The sequence below is a fragment of the Balaenoptera borealis genome, assembly GCF_965194805.1.
Source record: "Balaenoptera borealis genome assembly, chromosome: 7".
NCBI lineage: Eukaryota > Metazoa > Chordata > Mammalia > Artiodactyla > Balaenopteridae > Balaenoptera > Balaenoptera borealis.
The window spans coordinates 82,406,599-82,425,340 of record NC_138864.1 but is presented as its reverse complement, the minus strand read 5'-3'; the positions used below and the strand labels follow the sequence as shown (position 1 = coordinate 82,425,340).

Sequence of the window (18,742 nt, the reverse complement as noted above, 5' to 3'; positions counted from 1 at the left end):
ACTCAGCCATAAAAAGGAATGAAATTTAGTTATTTGTAATGAGGTGGATGGACCTAGAGTCTGTCATACAGAGTGAAGTAAGTCAGAAAGAGAAAAACAAATACCATATGCTAACGCACATATATGGAATCTAAAAAAACGGTACTGATGAACCTAGTGGCAGGGCAGGAATAAAGACGCAGACGTAGAGAATGGACTTGAGGACACAGCGGGGGAAGGGGAAGCTGGGACGAACGAAGTGAGAGAGTAGCATTGACATATATACACTACCAAATGTAAAATGGATGGCTAGTGGGAAGCAGCTGCATAGCACAGGGAGATCAGCTCGATGCTTTGTGAGGACCTAGAGGGTGGGATAGGGAGAGTGGGAGGGAGGCTCAAGAGGGAGGGGATATGGGGATATATGTATACATATAGCTGATTCACTTTGTTGTACAGCAGAAACTAACACAACATTGTAAAGCATTTATACTCCAATAAAGATATTAAAAAAATAAAAACACTAGTGCCAACAATTCCCAGGAATTATCTTTTGGTGAATACTGGTAAGGCTAAGAATGCAGAGAGATTCCTCTTATTATTTCCTGCTTCTCACTCCACACAAATCCCTAAATTCCTAACAGAGTTACCATCAAATAAAGACAAGAGATCAGATCTAGAGAGATAGGGGAGGCATGCTTGGAAAAGACCAAAAGGAGGTAAATAGGGATGGGTCCTGAACCACCAGGGCAGCATGTGGTGCCCTCCCCAGAGAGTGAGATGGATTTTAGGATCCCCCTTTCTCCCCTGCTCCCCTTGTAGATGCAACAGCGGCCTGGAAGGCCCAAGTACCACTGGTCTTCATGATAAGCTCTTTCTCCCCTCTGCCCAAAGCCACCGAGTAAAGAAAACAACTTGGCATTAGGAGTGGAGGGCAGGTGATAATGGGCTTCCCTGGGGACAGATGTTCAACACTGGGAAAGATAGCAGAGGAGTTGGGAATGTTGGCAATGAATAGTTGCTACTTTTCCATGTTTATGATGTTGAAGGATTCTGGCATCTTAATAAATTCCCAAAAAACAAATTCCTAATGAAAGGCGTAACAATATGTAAAGAAGAGAGAACTGTCTAACAGAAAGCAGAGACAGTGATAAAACTAATATATGCCTCAAAATGGATATACAATGTCAAGGCTATTCCTTCTCACATCCTCCTGAATAGTTTTCATAAAACCACTATAAAAGGATTCTATATTTATTGGAGAGAAAACTGCATGGGTCTGCCCTGCTGTTCCTCAGGAGTTGACTGTATGTTCACCAGAGCAGTTGTTTCAAACTGTGCCTGGGCTCAAGTTCCAAATGACACACTGCTCTCCTTACTCTCAGCAAGTGGCCTTGCCTCCTACTCTACTGAGACGATCAAAAGGATCCGACACTGGATCCCTGTTTTCCTCCTTCACCCCAACATGCTGCTGCAACATCACTGCCCATATTCCCTTTCTACCATGGCAAAGTCATGACCTCTCTTCAGAGCCTCTCACCCACAGCTCCAACTTTCCGGATGGAAACTCAGATTTAACATGTCCAGACTGGTCCTCTTTCCCCCCAAACCAGAAGCTCCTCTTAGTTTTTCTTTGTCTGCTGAGAACACGCCCATTCTTGCAATCACCATCCGTCTCTTGCCTTTCTCTCCGATTCAACCAGTGGTCAAATCCTGTTTACTTCAGCAATGTCTTTTGCATCTCTGTTCTCCTTTTCCTTCCTGTTTCTAGACTATTGCACAGCCTACTGAAAGTTCTCTCTGCTTCTAGCCTTACCATCACCAGCCGCAACCATTAATCCATCCTAGACAGTGTTGCTATTTCATTTCCAAAGGTACAACTCTAATCTATCTACTTGCTCTCTGACCCAATGGCTGCCAAGTACTTTCAAGTTAATATCAAAACACCCTGACTTGGGGACTTCCCTGGTGGCACCGTGGTTAAGAATCCGCCTGCCAATGCAGGGGACACGGGTTCGAGCCCTGGTCCGGGGGAAGATCCCACATGCCACGGAGCAATGAAGCCCGTGCGCCACAACTACTGAGCCTGTGCTCTAGAGCCCATGAGCCACAACTACTGAAGCCTGTGTGCCTAGAGCCCGTGCTCCACAACGAGAAGCCACTGCAATAAGAAGCCCGCGCACAGCAACGAAGACCCAACCCAGCCAAAAATAAAATTAAAAAAAATAAAAAAATTAAAAAACCCTGACTTTGAAGGCCTGTCACAAACTGACCCCACCTACTTTGGGAGGGTGGCTCCTTTTCCCACTGCTCAAATACAACCATTCAGATGAGGTTATTTGCCCTCACCTATATGCCTATTTTCTCTTTGCTCATGCCTCTCTTTCTATCCGTCACATTCTCTGAAATGAAATACTCCCATCCCTTCAAGACTCACTCAAAAGTGCAAGATGCCTTAAGCATGCCTCCCGCCTTGGTTTCTCTCTTCCCACCCATCCCCAAAGAATCACTTTCTTCTCTGCATTATCTGTTGCACTCCTGTAACACACATTTCTGTCTTGTGTCAGAGTTGTCTGAAGTTTTTCTTTTTCGTTCCCCATTTGAGCAGGTAGCAGACTCCACGACCCTTGCTTCAGGGAGGTAAGGGGCAGGATGAGAAGCAGACGATTCTGGCTTTTGCTTTCTAAAAGCCAGAGGCCCAAGGGGAGGACAGAGTTTGAGGAAAGGTTAGTGGCTTGGAAAACCGGGAGAAACACCAGACTAAAAGGACCTTCTCCCGACTCGGGGTAGAAGCAAGCGCTGCAGGTTCTGCTTCCTGGCAGGGGCAAGACCCCGAGAGGAAGAGCTTCCGGGTGAAGCATCTGGGGAGTGGGGCCGTGGGCAATGACGTTCTCAGTCTTGCCCAGAAGCAGCAGACTGCCACCAGGTGTGAAGGGACCATGGGGACAGACACAGTGTGATGGGCTGATTAACAGAGGACCTTCTCCAAAGCCCTTGTCACTGCATAAGACTCTTGACACCTTAACACAACTCCACCCACAAACTCTGGGGATGGGTGGGGGAAGGGAGCAGAGCAATGACTAAGATGAAACTTCCCACCGGCCCAGCAGCGTAGGGGTGCAGAATTTTAAAATTATTGTAAAAAACAGAGATACCATCTTTCTTATCACCTGAATTTGTGGATTGACATTCATTCCTGATATGTTTAAATACACCTATCGCAACTTTTCCCTTGAGGAAGAGAACTTCAATTCAACAATATTTATTGAGTGCCCACTATGTGACAGGCACTGTTCTAGATGGACAGAGATATAGCAATGAACAAGCCTGAAGACCCCTCCTCCAAGGCATTACATTCTGGTGGCAGGTTAGTGTTCAAGCGCACACATACCTACAGAGATACATATTGACAAACGCCATGAAGAAAATCAAAGCACGACGGGGAATCCGGCATGGTGGGAGGTGAAGGCATGATCACATCGGGTGGTCCGGAAAGCCCTCCTGATGTGCTGACATCCGAGCTGGGTCTGAAGGAAGAGCAGGGGGGAGCCTCGCCCATACCTGAGAGAGTATACTACCAACACTGCAGGACCAGCCGGGAGTCCTGGGCCTGTGAAGGGAATAAAAGCTCAGGATCTCATCCTGGAGGAGGGGCCGGTGCTGTCAGAGTCACGGAGGCGGTAGTTCAAGGTAAAGCCCTGGAACGTGCTCAGCTTTGCTCCCTGCACCGGGTGCCACACACAGTGTGTGCTCAGGAAGTATTTAACTGAAGGGGGGGTGGGTGGTCCAAGCATCAAGCACCGCTATTTATGCCACGTTGAGAAGTAATAGATAACACATAAAAATACGAATAAATATAGGACCTAAAAACGATCCATAAGCTCGTAGCCCAGATATAACGAACTTGAAACTTTTAATACTAGTCCTTCTGGTCATTTATTATTTGTAGATCCTATTTTTGTTTGCATTTGAGACAACAGTATGTCCTGTTGTCTTCACTTAATCCTACTGTGATTTTTAATATCATCCACTAACTCACTGAAGATACTTAAGTGATACTTAAGTGTATCTCTAACTGGTTTCAGCAGCTTGGACAAAGTGGTCACAAAGCGACTGATTCTTTCTTAAGGGCCACAGGAGGTGCTCAGAAGCCAGTGAATTTTATGAGGAGGGGGATCTACGGGCCACCAAACCTGTAGACTGAGACAGAGTGACAGCATGGATCTCCTGGCTGCAGGATGCCCGCTGCTCTCTAATACAGGGAATGCCCCGCCTTCCCTGTGCACAGGGTGTGGTCATCATTAGCAAGATGGTGCCTGTGAATTCTCCCCTCCCCCCCCCCCCCCCATCCCTCTGGCCTTGAGGCATTGGAACATTTCCTAGAGAGTCATTTTGTTCTTCCTGGGTCTCTGTTTTACCTCTAGTAACTGCTCCCACCTGTTCCTAATGCTCTCTCTGGATAAATGATTCAGCTCAATTCAGTGTCTACAACTTGTGGCTTCCTAAAAGAGCCAGACCATTTTGTAACACAAGGAAACATAGCTCAAACCAAGTCAAAACATCTAAGAGAAAATGTATTTATCTTCAATGTCCAGGATTATAAACTCTTCAGCTATTTAAATAAACATGTGCATGAGTTTAAAAAAAAAATCAGAAAGGACTTAACAGAAATCAAGCCTAAGCTCTTCTCTGATGCAGCCTCCTATCCTTCCATCTGCTTTTGGGACAGCTCTTTCTGGAAGAACTGTAGGACCTGTGCTGAGGTGTCCTTTTAGCCCCCGGAGAAATATAATGGGTGTGTTCATGGCCCAAAAGGAAGACACCATTAAGTGTGTGTAGAGTAAATGCAGATTTTTACAGGTGAATCAACATTGTTGGTTTTGGGCTGGTTGCTGAAGCCACTTTTTTGCCCATGAGCAACAAATTAATTTATTCAAGACTTGCATTACTAAAAGGAAAACAAAACTAAGGCAGGACAAAATTAACGGGAAATTTAAGAAAAGAAAATCACAACCACCAACAAACAACCCTTAGTTTGGCTGAGATGATTAGAGCCAGATGGAGGGGGGAGCCCAGGTGACCAGATGGTTGGGACGTGTCTAAGGACAGAAGCGGCTGTGCATCAGCCAGCACAGTCCCAAACCTTCAAATCACTTGCAGTAGCAGAGAAGTATTTCCTTCCTTCCTCTTTCTCTTCCTCTTTCCTTTTTCAGCAATGGGGACGTTCAAGGTTGGAGCTCTTTCAAATGAGAAGGCACAGTGGGATGCAGCTGGGTACCAAAACTGAGGAGCGGGGTGGGTGGAATACAGCAAAGCAGCTAGGACTTTAGTCATGATCACTCTCCCAAAATTCTGGATTTCAAAATAAGACTCCCTTCTCAGAGATAATAAAAGGTACATTTGGCTGCTCTAAGGCTGTCCTACAATCAATTCCTGGTGGGTTGTTAGACATTTTGAGCTTAACCAGACCTGCACAGATCCTCCATCTAATTCTATCATGTGGCTTCTAATGCCTTCGTATGTAGCCTCTGGCAACAAAGCCATTTTCCAATTGCTAATATCCTCTCCCTTCAGCACTCATCCTGCCAGAATCATTTACAGCTCCATGTCTGAATCTCCCCAGAAAAGAGACTTTTTTCTCTTCGGCGAGATGGTTTCCGGAAAACAACCCTTTGCACAGGACAAATGAATATAAGAGTTCTGTTCATTACAATTAGCACAACAGTGAAGAAATTCAGGGACCTCGGTGCTACATAAAGGAAAAGAATGTCGCAGAAGTTCTTTACGTAGTATTTTAAAATTTATGATTCTTATCACATTTGTGATTTCACCCATTTAGTGAAGAACACTAGTTTGTTCATCGTATCAACGCTTTGTTAATGTTTCAATTCACTCCAGAAGCCCTTACGAGAAGCTTTCATGAGCTCTATAAAGACAGGGACTTTGGTCTCTTGTGTTCAACCCCGTACTCATACAGCTTCTAACAGAGTAGCTGGCACTTCACAAGTGTTCATTAATATTTACTGTTGAATGAACCGAGGTATTTTCTAATGGGAAACTGCAAGTCTGGCCATCGTTTGACTTGTGGTGTTTTGTGTGAAACAGAAGTGTTTATCTATCTTGGGGTTAAGAAGGGAAATTCTAGTTTCACTCTTAGGAAGCAACAAGGCTCTTAAAATAGATTTTTATCTAGCTTACTTTAAAATTGCGATCTACCACTAGGTATTTAGAAAGTCAACCCTTTCTTCCATTACAAATAAAAATTCCATCTTCTGTCATAGCAGTACTCCTTTGTCAGCTACAAGCTAAGCCCTGTCTGTAATAACAACATATTGCACACCCTATGTTATGCCTAACAAGAGGATTCTAGGCGCGGGTAGAAGGGACAGACTTCAAATTACATATGCCAAGATGACATTTTCTCAATTCTCTTCATCTTTAGGGAAACAAAACAAAAGTAGAATGTACAGTCCCAAAATACTCCATGTTGTTTTATTTTTAATCATTCTTAGCTATTTGATGGAGCTGTTGAGGACTTGAGAAAATACAAACTTTCCACCTCTTCTTTTTACTGTTAGAAGAAAGCTGATTTAATAGAACTCTAACAACTGTTGGCCAAATCCCAGATGAAGCTGTGCAGTGATTCTGAAGTGACTCTTTAAAAGTCTCTCTTATTTATAATGAAATTATAAACTAAAATCTAGACTGCTGTAGAATCTTTTGCCAGAAAGAAAAATCTGTTCCAAATGTGCTGACAGCTAAAGAGAAAACCAGTGGTGCTCCTGACAGGAAAACTGGGCTGGGATGAAAGACACAGAACTGAATCCTTTGACTGAAATTCAGATGGAGATCTAAGAGTTTTCTGGGTTTTCTTTGAACCTGAGCATAGGGAATACATACCAGCAAGAGGTAAAACCAATTCGTGTTGATGTCAGACCTGGTACTTCTAATAGCACCTTCCTCTGCTTCACAACTTGCATGTGGAATTCCCATGAAAAGAAAAGCACATGCATTAAGAGATCTCCAATGGGCCGCTGAGGATTTGCGGATGGAATTTCCATGTTCCTCCTGTTTTGATAGTTTTAAAACCAATTACCATGAAATGTGGATGTGATCCAGTTGTGGACTTAGCCTGTGGATGTGGCTATCGAGAAAATGAGCATATCAATGGACCATTTATCTTGGATAACTGCTGTTTAATCTACTAAATGTTCAGTATAAACTATTTTGTTAGCTGTAGTAGAAGTGATCATAAATCATTGTTATGTGTGATTATTACTGAAATATAAAAAATTAAAAATTTTCCTTTTCATGCATGCCTTCTCATTTTTTTGGACTATTTGGAAATATAATTAATGCATATCTTCTCAGATTCAGCCTCATAAACAGGAAATGTGATTTAACAGCATTTAAGCTTCTGAGAGTTAAATGGACTTGGCTATTTATTTCTCACTGCATTAGCTGGGTTATTAGAAATGTATTTTGTTAATTTGACTGACAATGAGGTTGACAGTATAACAGCATTACCACCAAAAGCAGCTTTGATTTTTGCCTTTAATTAGAATTTTCATACCATAGCAGCTTGGATTTGCCAGGGATTCTTGCTTTAAAGGGATTATGTTGAAGATTATAAAAGTAGAACCCTCGTGGAAAAAGCCTGGATATTCATCTTAGGAACTGCAGCCCCACATCCCTATTGGCCAAGTTGCTTGCGAATGTTTGAAGATTCCTGTCACACTATAAGTTGCTGTGAAAGTGTAGAGCAGCTAAAGAAAAATCCTCCCAAGGAAAAGGCTGATTGGGAGTTGGCATGGCAACTGTAAACAGGACCCAACCTCTCCCATTTTAGAAAATTCAAATAAATCTAAGAGCTGGAAGTAGAATGCCAGAATGATCTGAATACCTAAAAGATGAGAAGATAGCAAAAGTGCTGTTTAATTAAAGAAGATACAATCAGAAGACAGAGTAGAAGGATGGTGTTAGCAAAGAGCTAAAGAGGCCTTCATTCTTTAGTCTAGCGGAAGCAGAATATCAGATGGCCGAGATGGGGCCTGAGGCAGCCCCGTGGGGACGAGGGCATTGTGCTGGGCTGGGCAGCCTTCCAGCCCCGAGGTGGACCAAGGGGACAGGCCACACAGGCGGAATTAGAGCACTGCCCACAAATCAATTAAAATATTTTATAATTAAGGGAAAATGGTTTCTAAGGAGCACTGCCTCCATGAAAGGGATTTGGAGTAAGACCAATAATAAAATTAACTGGACCTTGATTTGAGCCACTACGCTATGTGGCAGTGTTAGCTGCGTCATCAGCTTCTTTCTCAAGAGAAAACCTGAGCCCCATTCGCATGAAGGTATGTAGGGCTCTTCCCAGCCTGCCAATCAGATGACACATTCAGATGACATTAATCATAAGGGAAGAGGCACTACTAAAACTTCTCCCCACACCCCATTAACATATTCAAAAGGTGATATAAGATCCAGCCTCAAGGTGCTTGAAATTCGTTTGGAAGAGATAAGACTAGGATATATGCGGACAATACTTTAGAATATTTATTAAGCAATAAATAACTAGCTGCAGATGGACACTCTCTAGATTCTAGAGTCTAGTTGAATCTCATTATAGCCATTTAGATCCCTGCATAAGAACTTTAGCAGGTATCGTTCCAGATTGAGGGAGAGACAAACATTGCCAAATATATGCCTTGATGATACTTTCCTAAAATGGAAATGTCTTTATTGCCCTTACTGATTAAGAAAGAAGATTGAGAGCAACTTAAGTATCCATTATCTGGGTCTTCTTATATAAATATGACGCATTTCTTTTTTCTTTTTTTAAACTAGAGAATGAGGAAGCTGACTTTGTTCTGATACAGAAAGATCTCTGTAGCACTCAGTGTCCAAACAGGAGAGTAGAAACCGCTGTATATATTTCAAGCAGAGAAGGTTGCAGTGTAGGGAACTGGTTAAAAACTGCTGGAAGGGCTAGGAGCAGACAAAGAAGGCAGCTGTAACCTAAAGAATGGGAAGCTGCCACTGTCCCTCGGCTGGATCCGAGGAGTGGCTACTTACTGCCAATGTTGCTGAAACCACCCCCAGGCTTGTGGAGCTTGTAGCACAAGCAGTCAAGCCCAGCTGCACATCCTTGCTGCTGCCAGTAGCCGGGGAAATGATTAATCTCTTTCTCGCACACTGGGACCTACTACCTACGCCTCCCATTGGAAGAACCTAACATGAAATTGGCCAGATGAGTGAGTCTGGAAAAGGGGATGGAGAGTATCTAGAAGGATGAATTCGGACCTAACAGCCAAGAGACACAATCTGGTATATCCATTCTTTTGCTACTCAGATCCACACATTCCACTGTATCCATCCAACGTCATACTTCCACGTCATATAAATGAATGTAGGCTCACTCTGTCCCCAAAAGGGTGGTAACACAGAGTGGCGCCACTATAAGGAGGCAGCCTCAGCCACTGTATTGAGCTCTGGGTGATGTCAGTTCTTCTCTTTTAGTCACCATAGCACCTTGGATATTCCTTAACCTAAAGACTAAATTGTAAATTTAACCACCAACGACACTCAGTGTTATGCTTAACAAGCAAAGAAGAAAATGCAGAGTTGCAATAGTTCTTGTTTTGGTAACTGGTAGCAAAACTAGTTGATTGATAATGATAATAGTTGAATAATAATTATTAATGAGCTTCTTCCAGTGTCTATCCCATGTTCCATTTGCCTTTAACCAACACTTCAGTTGTTTGAGGTTCCTTCCTGGCAAGATGATTTAAACCTTCCTTTCTAAGGAGTGTGACTATTCCAATAACGTTTTTTTCCATAATGGAAAGAGTTCAATGTAATAAACTTGCTACGAGGTGGCTGGCTGGTCCCCCTGGGGAATGATGCCGCATCAGGGCTCAGCATTAGTCTCTGCTGTCAGCAGCTTAGGCATCCAGCAGTGACAACAGCCAGAGCAGCCTTGCTGAGGGGAAGTCCATATTGTTGAGCGCACACATGACTTGGATTCCTGCCACAATGGCCACATCCTACGTGAGCCTACTGAGCAAGCCTCAGGGTGGCTGGGAAAGGGGCTGCCTGACATTCACAAAATGGGCATCCCGTCCAATTGGTTACTGAGAGCCTCATCCCGGATGCCCTACGGTGAGCATTCACATATGAGGGTGCCCATATTTAGAGGTTCATCTGCAAACGTCTTCCTCAGACTCCTGTGCCACCAATATACCAAACCACTAGTCACCCACGAATTGGCATATACCCCTACCCTGGCCATCTCTCCATCCAGACAAAGTGGACAACTGCTCAGGGTTCAGCCTTGAGAGAACTTCTCTTACCCCATTCCTGCTTTGGGCTGTAATGCTTCTACAGTCCACATCTATCTGATGCCTTCAAATTGTAAGGAACCATCTGTGAACCTGGTCCAAACAGTTTCTTCCTCCACCATCTGTCAATCCCAAAAGGACAAAGGTGTGGGTTGAGGGAGACTTACGGCGCAGCAAGAGGAGGGGCTATGGGAGTAGGAGCTGCCTGCTCACGGAGCTCACCTGCACATTCAGGACCTGCTCAACTCCAGTCTGGTGTACGCTACCTACACTGGACAATTGCTACTGTGCACGCCAACTGTATGGCTTGGTGGATCAGTGTATTGCTGCAAAACAAATTATCCCCAAACTTAGCAACAAGCATTCATTATCTCTCATGGTTTCTGAGAGTCAGGAATCGAGGAATAGCTTAGTTAGAAAGATCTGGCTCGGGGTCTCTCACAAGGTTGCAGTTAAGTGTCAGCCAGTGCTTTACTCACCTCGACGCTTACCTAGACATGCTGTAGGTCAGGGATTCTCAAGTGAGGGCAGTTTTGCTCCCCCAAGGATATCTGGCGATGTCTGTAGAGATTTCTGGATGTCACAACCGGGGGTAGAGGCCAGGGATGCTGCTAAACAACATCCTACAATTCACAAATAGCCTCCCACATCGAAGAATTCTTTGTCCCCCAAACGTCAACACTGCTGATGTTGAGAAACGCTGCTAGGGAGGCTTTTTATGCGCTGGTCCCCACACAAAACTTGGCAGCTTTGTGGATTACTCAAATGTTGCTTTGAACAATACACTCAGAAAGAGCCTATGTTATCTCAAAAATCAAGAGATAGAGAACACTGTAGCTCTTTCTCAGTGGTAGGTGGTACAAAGTATAGCAATTTGCCCTTCAATTTGGAGAGGAAATGCCAACATTTCTCAGACCACTGGACCCCTTAGAAACTTCACTGAGGTAGTAGGCCTTTGACTTTTCTTGGAGTTTCTCTCCCACCCTCTGGCATACATATGTCTTATTAAGGCATCTAGAGTATGTGCTGCTTCCTGCTCACCATGTCAATAGTGTAATATATTAGCATGGTGTTCTGGGGAGTATCAAGATGATCAAGGCCCCTGCAGACTAGATCTTGTCAGACAGCGGAAGAGTCACAGAGGTCTGAAGTAAGACAGGGAGGGTGTTTTGCTGATCCTGCTAATTGGGAGCAAACTCCATCTGGTGATCTTTGCTAATTTGGTATTGAGAAAAAAAAAAGCATCTGCCAGATCAATAGGTGCCTTCAAAGTACCAGAAGCACTGTTGTGTTATCCAGTAAAGAGACTACATCTGGTCTGGTACCTGAATGATTCTATAAGAATCCATAGTCATTCTCCAATAACCATCTTCCTTCTGTCATGCCAAACAGATAAGTTAAATGAGGATGTGGTGGAACAACCCCTGTATTGTTCAAGTATTAGATGGAAATACTAATCTCTGCAATTCTCCCAGGGATGTGGTATTGCTTTCAGTTTACTCTTAGGTAAGAAGAGGAAATTCCAGGTAGCTTCCGCATGGTCCTGCCTACCATAATAAGGCTCATCACCCAGGTCAGGGAATCAATACAGGGGTTCTTTTAGTCGCTGAGGACACCTGTTACAGCTCTATTCAGGGATGGGAAAATAACGATAGTGAGGGTGAGTAGACCCACTGTGAAGCAGCCACACCCCAAAGTTTCATTTATCATTTGATCACCACATGAGACCCCTACCCCCAACCCCTCTCCGTGGTCCAGAGGCATGTTGGAGCTTTACAGATTAGCATCGACTCAGAGCTAACGTCTAGAAATGTCCCAAAGGCCTGGATATTCCCCCTTCCTCACTGCAGTTACCCTAGTTAATGGCTGCAGATCTTCTGGAGAAGACTTAAAGGAAGACTTACACTAGGTACTTACAGCAATGTTACAGGGTCCCTTCTCAAGGCTTCCCAGCCTCTCCTTCTCTTAAGGTCAGAGTTCTCAGACCTTAGCATGCACAGGACTCAGCTGAAGTTCCTGCTAAAACAAAGACTGCTGGACCCTCCTCCAGAGTGTTTGCGTCCAGAGGGCTGGGGAAGGGTCTGGAAATTTGCATTTCGAACAAATTCCCAGGTGCTGTTGCTGCTGCTACTCCTTGGACCCAGCTGCAAAATCAGTGATCCGGGCATTTCTATGTCTTTGAACTGATTCAGATCTGAGACTTGGGTGATGAGCTATGACTCTACATTGAACAACTCAGGTTTCTAGTCACTGGATCTAGAGATTTCCCAGTTACATAAATCAAGTGATTCCTAGTAGAATTCCAATCTGTTTTGGTCCTAGGGCCACCATGAACAATTAACAAACATCAAAGATTCTTGTGTGCTGAAATACTCTGCTTGCTGCTGCAGACACTCTGCCCATTATAGTAACTGCACCCACCTTGCTGCTGGCTGTCAAGGGCTGCCACTTGGCTCTGCCCCTCCAGAAGCCTGTCACTGATGGAAATCCAGAAGTCTGTTTTAATGAAGGTGTCTTCTTTCATCGGTGGGTTTCTGAAGAATCCCCACATAAGAGAGTTACCTTAAAATATCTGCCGAGTCTGGAGAAGACTGACCACAATAATATCAATCAGGAAAGATCTTTTCCATTCTTCTTACCACTCTGTCTCCCCAGATCTCCATCCTGGAGAAGCCAGAAACTGTGGTTAGCATAATAGGGTAACAAGAGTAGAAGCCCTGCTTGGGCAAAAAGAGAAAAAGCTGATCACAACCCCACCCCCACTGCAGGCTTAGAGGATGAGGTTTATCTGCAAAGCAAGGTTTTAATTATTACATGGAATTTAATTACTAAAATGAGTGGGTTTTTGCGATTTAAAGTGACTGACTGGAGATCCATTTGTATTATTGAAGAGTCACCAGAGAACTCAGGGGTCTGCCTGAATTTTCATCTAGGTGATGGTAAAGAAATATCCCATGGAGTAGATTATAGAAGATACCTGGAAATACAAATAATGTTGCTTTGCAATTGAACCTTCTAAGACCTGCTTGTTCAATGTACCAGTTATGATGGCAAATGATGTGGAAACACATAGAGATGGTTATATCTCCATAGAGAAGGTAAGAGATAAGACGGCGTGCTCCCAGACACAGCCACAGCCTCCCAGGTCCGCAAAGGAGATAGGCAGCTGTGGATGGTACTGTCTTGAGCACTGAGGGTTCCACTGTAGCCTAGAAGTACACTCGTGGGCTTTTATTCCCTCCTGGCCCTGCCTCACATCTGTTTGTTCCCGAGACTCTGCTAACGTGCCTACATACTCATGGGGTGCAAAACAACCCCTGTGTTTCTGAGTGTTAACTAGGAGATTGGGTGAAATGAAATGCAATTTCACAGAGTATCACCCAGGAGGCTCAGACTTTAGATCTGCCTGCATTTCATTCCTGAATGTCCCAAAACCATTTCTTGGAAAGTATATCATTTCCCCCCTTTTCAGTAAATGCTAAAACAAGCATTTTAAATAAAGCATTTAAATATACAGATAAGTCCATTTCTGGATTCTGTTCTTTTCTTCCCTTAGATCCCTTAGCTTATGCCTGCATTGGCACCAGAAGAATAGCAAAAAGGCCAATGGGACTAGAGCGCAGAGAGAGAGGAGCAGAGTAATAGAAGATGAGATGAGAGAGGAATGTTCTCAGGGGGTGGGGGGAGAGTCACATTCTGCCTTTAAACTCTGTGAGCCATGGAAATGTTTTGAGCAGGGGGTGATGTGATTTGATAGGTAATAACAAGATCACTCTGGTTGCTGTGTTGTTCTATGGAGAACAGATGGTGGGGGGCGAGAATGGAAGCGGGAAGTTACTGAAATAATCCAGGTGAGAGATGACAGCTGCCTGGACCGGGGTGTTGCAGGTGGAAGTGACAAGATGTGGACAGAATCTGGATATATTCTGAAGGTAGAGCCAACAAGGTTTCCTAGTGGGTTGGATGTGAAGTGTGAACAAAAGCGTGAGGTCAAGAATGCTTCTGAACACACCATTGTAAAGCAATTATACTCCAATAAAGATGTTAAAAAAATAAATTAATTAATAAAATCAAATAAAATAAATTAAAAAAAAAAAAAGAATGCTTCTGAGTTTTTTTGTCTGAGTTACTGGAAGGATGGAATGACTATAACCTGAAATGGGATAGAGTGTGGAAGAAAGAAGTTTTAGGGAAATACCACACTTTAGACATGTCTAATTTGAGATCCCTCTGATATGCAAGTAGAGATATCAAGTAGGTAGTTCAACACACAAGTTTGTATTTAGGAGAGAGATCCAGGCCAGGGATCAAGCAGACAATTTGGGGTCCTTGAGACAGACAAGGTATTTAATGCCATGTGGGTAGACTGGATTGCCAAAGGAGAGGCACAGGCAGGGATGAGGTCCAAAGACTGGGACCTGGGGCACTCCAACATCAAGACGTCATGGAGGGACTTCCCTGGTGGCCCAGTGGTTAAGAATCCGCCTGCCAGTGCAGGGGACACGGGTTCGATCCCTGGTCCGGGAAGATCCCACATGCCACGGAGCAACTAAGCCCATGCACCACAACTACTGAGCCCATGCGCCTAGAGCCCGTGCTCTGCAACAAGAGAAGCCACCACAGTGAGAAGTCTGCACACCGCAACGAAGAGTAGCCCCCGCTCGCCACAACTAGAGAAAGCCCGCGCGCAGCAACGAAGACCCAATGCAGCCATAAATAAATAAATAAACTTATTAAAAAAAAAAAAAAAAGAAAAGACGTCATGGAGATGGGAAGAAACCAACAAAGGAAAGTGAGAAGGAGCAGCTTGTATGGTTGGAGGAGAGTGTGGCATCACTGAAGCCAAGAGAAATGGTCCAAGAAAAATGGATGGATCAACCCTCTCAAAGGCTGCTCACAAGCAGAGCAAGATGAAGACTAAGAATTCACCACTACTGAAGCAGTGGTCATTGGCAACTTGCCGGAAGCAGTTTTGGTAAAGTGGTGAGGCTGAAAGTCCTAACTGGAGAAGATTCAAGAAGACAGGGAAGAGAAGGATTAGAGACAGTAAGTGTAGACATCATTTTTCTAGTAGTTTTGCCACAAAAAGGAAGCAGACAAATGGGGCAGTAATGGACTGGGGTCAATAAATGTTTTTTTTTCTTTTAAGATGCAAGAAACAACAGCATGTTCGTATTCCGACTGGAATGATCCAGTAGAGCGGGAGACACTGATGATATAAGAGAGTGAGGAATGAATTGCTAAAATGATGTATGGGCACCCATACAGGCAAACAGGCACCCTCAAACCCTTCTGGAGATACTGCATACTGGGTCAAACGTTTTGAAGGGAAATATGGCATTATGTATCAAAATTATAGATGCACATATTCTTGGACACAGCAGTTTTATTTTCAAGATTCTATTCTGCAGATATTAGCATCTAGGTGCAAGGACACATTTTCACATTATTTATTAAACACTCTAGATAATATCAAAAGCCTAGAAAAAAGCTTAAATGTATATGGATAGTGGATGGTTAAATCCATACCTGGAATACCATTCAGCATTGAAAATGAGCTTGATCTACATGTACTGTTCTAGAAGAACCTCCAAAATTACTTAAGTGAAAAATATCAAGGTACAAAAGAGTACATGGTACCTGTGGAAAAAAAGCAGAGAATAAGATGATACGCAAAGATAGAGTTATAAATTGATATAAAACATATGTTTGTATGTGCATGGAACACTTCTGAGAGATGTGGACCTACTTCCCACTGGATATCCTTTTCTAATGTTTCAATTGTTTTTAATAAGTGTATTTATTATTTTTCATTAAAATTTAATAAAAATAGGAAAAAATCTTTGCTAAAAGGAGAAAAGTAAATTTAAAAATTCTGTCTGTGTATTACTTTATTAATGTAAAGGAGATTTTCTTATATAATGTTTAAGGGAGAAATGCCATTATCTTCTAGGTTGTTTTGGAAGGAATGGGGGAAAAAATCCTTTTAAATTGATTTTTACTGAACCAGCAAGGTCTTTTACTCAATATTTGCAATACTGGGATATAAATTCTCATTATGTTTACCCAATATAAAAGATTTTTAGTTTCAAATATAATATTTTAAGTCAACTATAATTCAATTAAGAAAAAAGGATTTTTAGTTTCAAAGTGTATTTCTGTTGGGCACACAATAGGCATCCCATAAAAACGTTTTGGGTTGAATCAGATCACTAATTAGATGAATGTCAACCGTAAGCATTGGGAAATGGAATTTAAATACAAAACATTATTGAGGCTCCCTTCTTTGAAAGGTGAGTTTGTGGGACTTCCCTAGCGGTCCAGTGGTTAAGACTCCGCACTTCCACTGCAGGGGGCACAGGTTCAATCCCTAGTCAGAGAACTAAGGTTCCACAAGCCGTGGCACTGCCAAAAAAAATAATTAAAAATATGTAAGGTTTTAAATAAATAAATAAATAAAGGTGAATTTGTAGGTGTGTATACATGTATGTGTACTTAACATAGATTAGCATTTTTTTCTTTTTCTTTTTAGTTTATTGGATAGAACATAAGGGTGCTATGAACTAAACCAGAAAGTTATTTTGATATAATTTAGCAAACCATTTAATTATATCATTAATAATGAGGAAGTTATCAATTAGGAACAGAAAGGAAAATGAGAAGGAGACCAATCGGCAGTAGCAGAAATTATCCTTGAGGTTGGAGTTTAAAAACACACTTGTACTGAATTCAGAGGATATTCTAAACACAAAGGTTCTTATATTAATAGTTCTTAAAAATAAAGAACTATCCATTAGATACTTCTGAAAAGGGAAAGTGGAAATTCATCATTTTTAGTGTGTCAGCCTGGAATCTCTTATTCAGTACTTTCATGAGCCACATTCACATTGAAGACCACATTGATGATCCTGATGGATGACAAGACCTTGAAGTGCCTTCTGAAACATCAGGTAAGACTGCATTCCTTTCTATATTTTTAGTATTAAGCATAATTATTGTAATCAAATCTTTTGAAACCTAGCACTCTATGCCACATAATAGCATCATATATAATAATCTTCTCATTTCCCAACCTTAAGGATATTTTAAGCATTAGGAATTCTCTGCTGTTTAAGCTTGCATGTTTTTTCTTTCCCTAGTTTACTGAATTACTTATTAGTTACACAGTATTCAGACTCTGTGCTAAATGCCACTTCTCTTTCAGTTGGAGTACAAGTACCTTATTCTGTTTCATTATCAGTTTTAAAGCTCACCTGAAGCTAAGGAAGTAATCATTCATTGTGATAGAATTGCTGGGATGGTAGTATAAATATTTTCAAAAACACTGGGATTTTGTTTTTAACATTGGGTCTATTTGCTGCTTTTTTTGTTAATAGACAGTGATATACAGGCAATATATAAAAGCTTCACACTAAGGTGCAATTATTTGTAGGCAAGATCTGCACCCTGTCAGGCTTCCAAGATGAAAAAAAGCTGAAATTTGGTTTGCTGACAAAATGTTCATCTATTTGGATTTAAATAGGAATTGACTGATGAAGCATTCTTATACTTAAATGAGAGTCTATGCAAGATGCCGTAAACCAGCATTTTTCAAATTTTATGGTGTGAAGGAATCAGCCGGAGATTTTGTTACCATACAAATTTGGGTTCACCAGCCTGGGATGGGACCAGAGATTCTGCATTTCTAACAAGCTGATGTTGTTGGTCCACAGACCTCACCTTGAACAGGAAGGTACAGAGTAGTCCTCAACCCTAGCTGCATGTTATGGGGGAATCTAAAAGAAATACAGATGTCCAGGTCCCACAGATGTCAGATCAAGAGAATCAGGATCTCTGGGCATGAGATTCAAGCACTGCTAATTTTTTTTTAATGTTCCCAAGTGCTATGCACTGAATGTGGCCCCCTCAAATTCATATGTTGAAGCTGTAACCCCCAATGTGATAGTATTTGGAGATGGGGCCTTTGGGAGGTAACTGGGTTTGGATGAAGTGATGAGGTGGGGCCTTCATGGTGGCATTAGTGTCCTTATAAGAGGAGACACCAGAGAGCTTGCTCTCCCTCTCTGCCATGTGAGACACAGTAAGAAGGCAGTCATCTGAAAGCCAGGAAGAGAGGCCACACCAGAACCTGACTATGCTGGCATTCTGATCTTGAACTTCCAGCCTCCAGAACTGTGAGAAAATAAATCTCTGTTGTTTATGCCACACAGCCCCTGGTATTTTGTTATGGCAGGCTGAGCTAAGACACCAGGTGATTCTAATAATATGCAGCCTAGGTTAACAACCATTGTTGTAAAGGGTATTGAGGTGGCATGATCCTAACTGTTTTAGGATACTTACAACCTACTCGGGGAGTTAAGACTTGGGCCTATAAAAGTAAAAGCTAGTCAAATGTAAGACTGGGTCAGAGAGGTAAAGAGTATTAAGAG

The 18,742-nt window shown here is 42.6% G+C and overlaps 2 protein-coding genes and 1 long non-coding RNA gene across 5 annotated transcripts in view; 2 read left to right on the top strand and 1 right to left on the bottom strand.

Annotated features, from left to right (window-relative positions):
* Positions 1-18,742, bottom strand: part of LOC309631549 — a 57,502-nt gene that overhangs the window by 22,485 nt on the left and 16,275 nt on the right. The window contains exons 3-9 of the long non-coding RNA XR_014246340.1: positions 15,843-15,953; positions 12,876-12,977; positions 12,735-12,790; positions 10,536-12,329; positions 10,326-10,435; positions 6,880-6,952; positions 3,371-3,589 (exon numbers count right to left, since the gene is read on the bottom strand). This is a non-coding gene — a long non-coding RNA (uncharacterized lncRNA). The remainder of the gene's footprint in view (positions 1-3,370; positions 3,590-6,879; positions 6,953-10,325; positions 10,436-10,535; positions 12,330-12,734; positions 12,791-12,875; positions 12,978-15,842; positions 15,954-18,742) is intronic.
* Positions 1-18,742, top strand: part of CPVL (carboxypeptidase vitellogenic like) — a 142,098-nt gene that overhangs the window by 119,046 nt on the left and 4,310 nt on the right. Inside the window, exon 13 of one of the 3 annotated variants that reach the window (XM_082397990.1) lies at positions 17,178-17,287. The exons of the other annotated variants lie outside the window; for them this stretch is intronic. Coding sequence (XP_082254116.1) covers positions 17,178-17,204 — 27 coding nt within the window. The 3' untranslated portion in view covers positions 17,205-17,287. Of the gene's footprint in view, positions 1-17,177; positions 17,288-18,742 lie in introns of those variants that run through there. 3 annotated transcript variants of the gene reach the window in all.
* The window catches only part of TRIL (TLR4 interactor with leucine rich repeats), a 119,747-nt gene continuing 118,974 nt past the window's right edge, over positions 17,970-18,742 (top strand). Inside the window, exon 1 of the mRNA XM_082397954.1 lies at positions 17,970-18,045. The gene's annotated coding sequence lies outside the window, so the exon portion shown is untranslated. The remainder of the gene's footprint in view (positions 18,046-18,742) is intronic.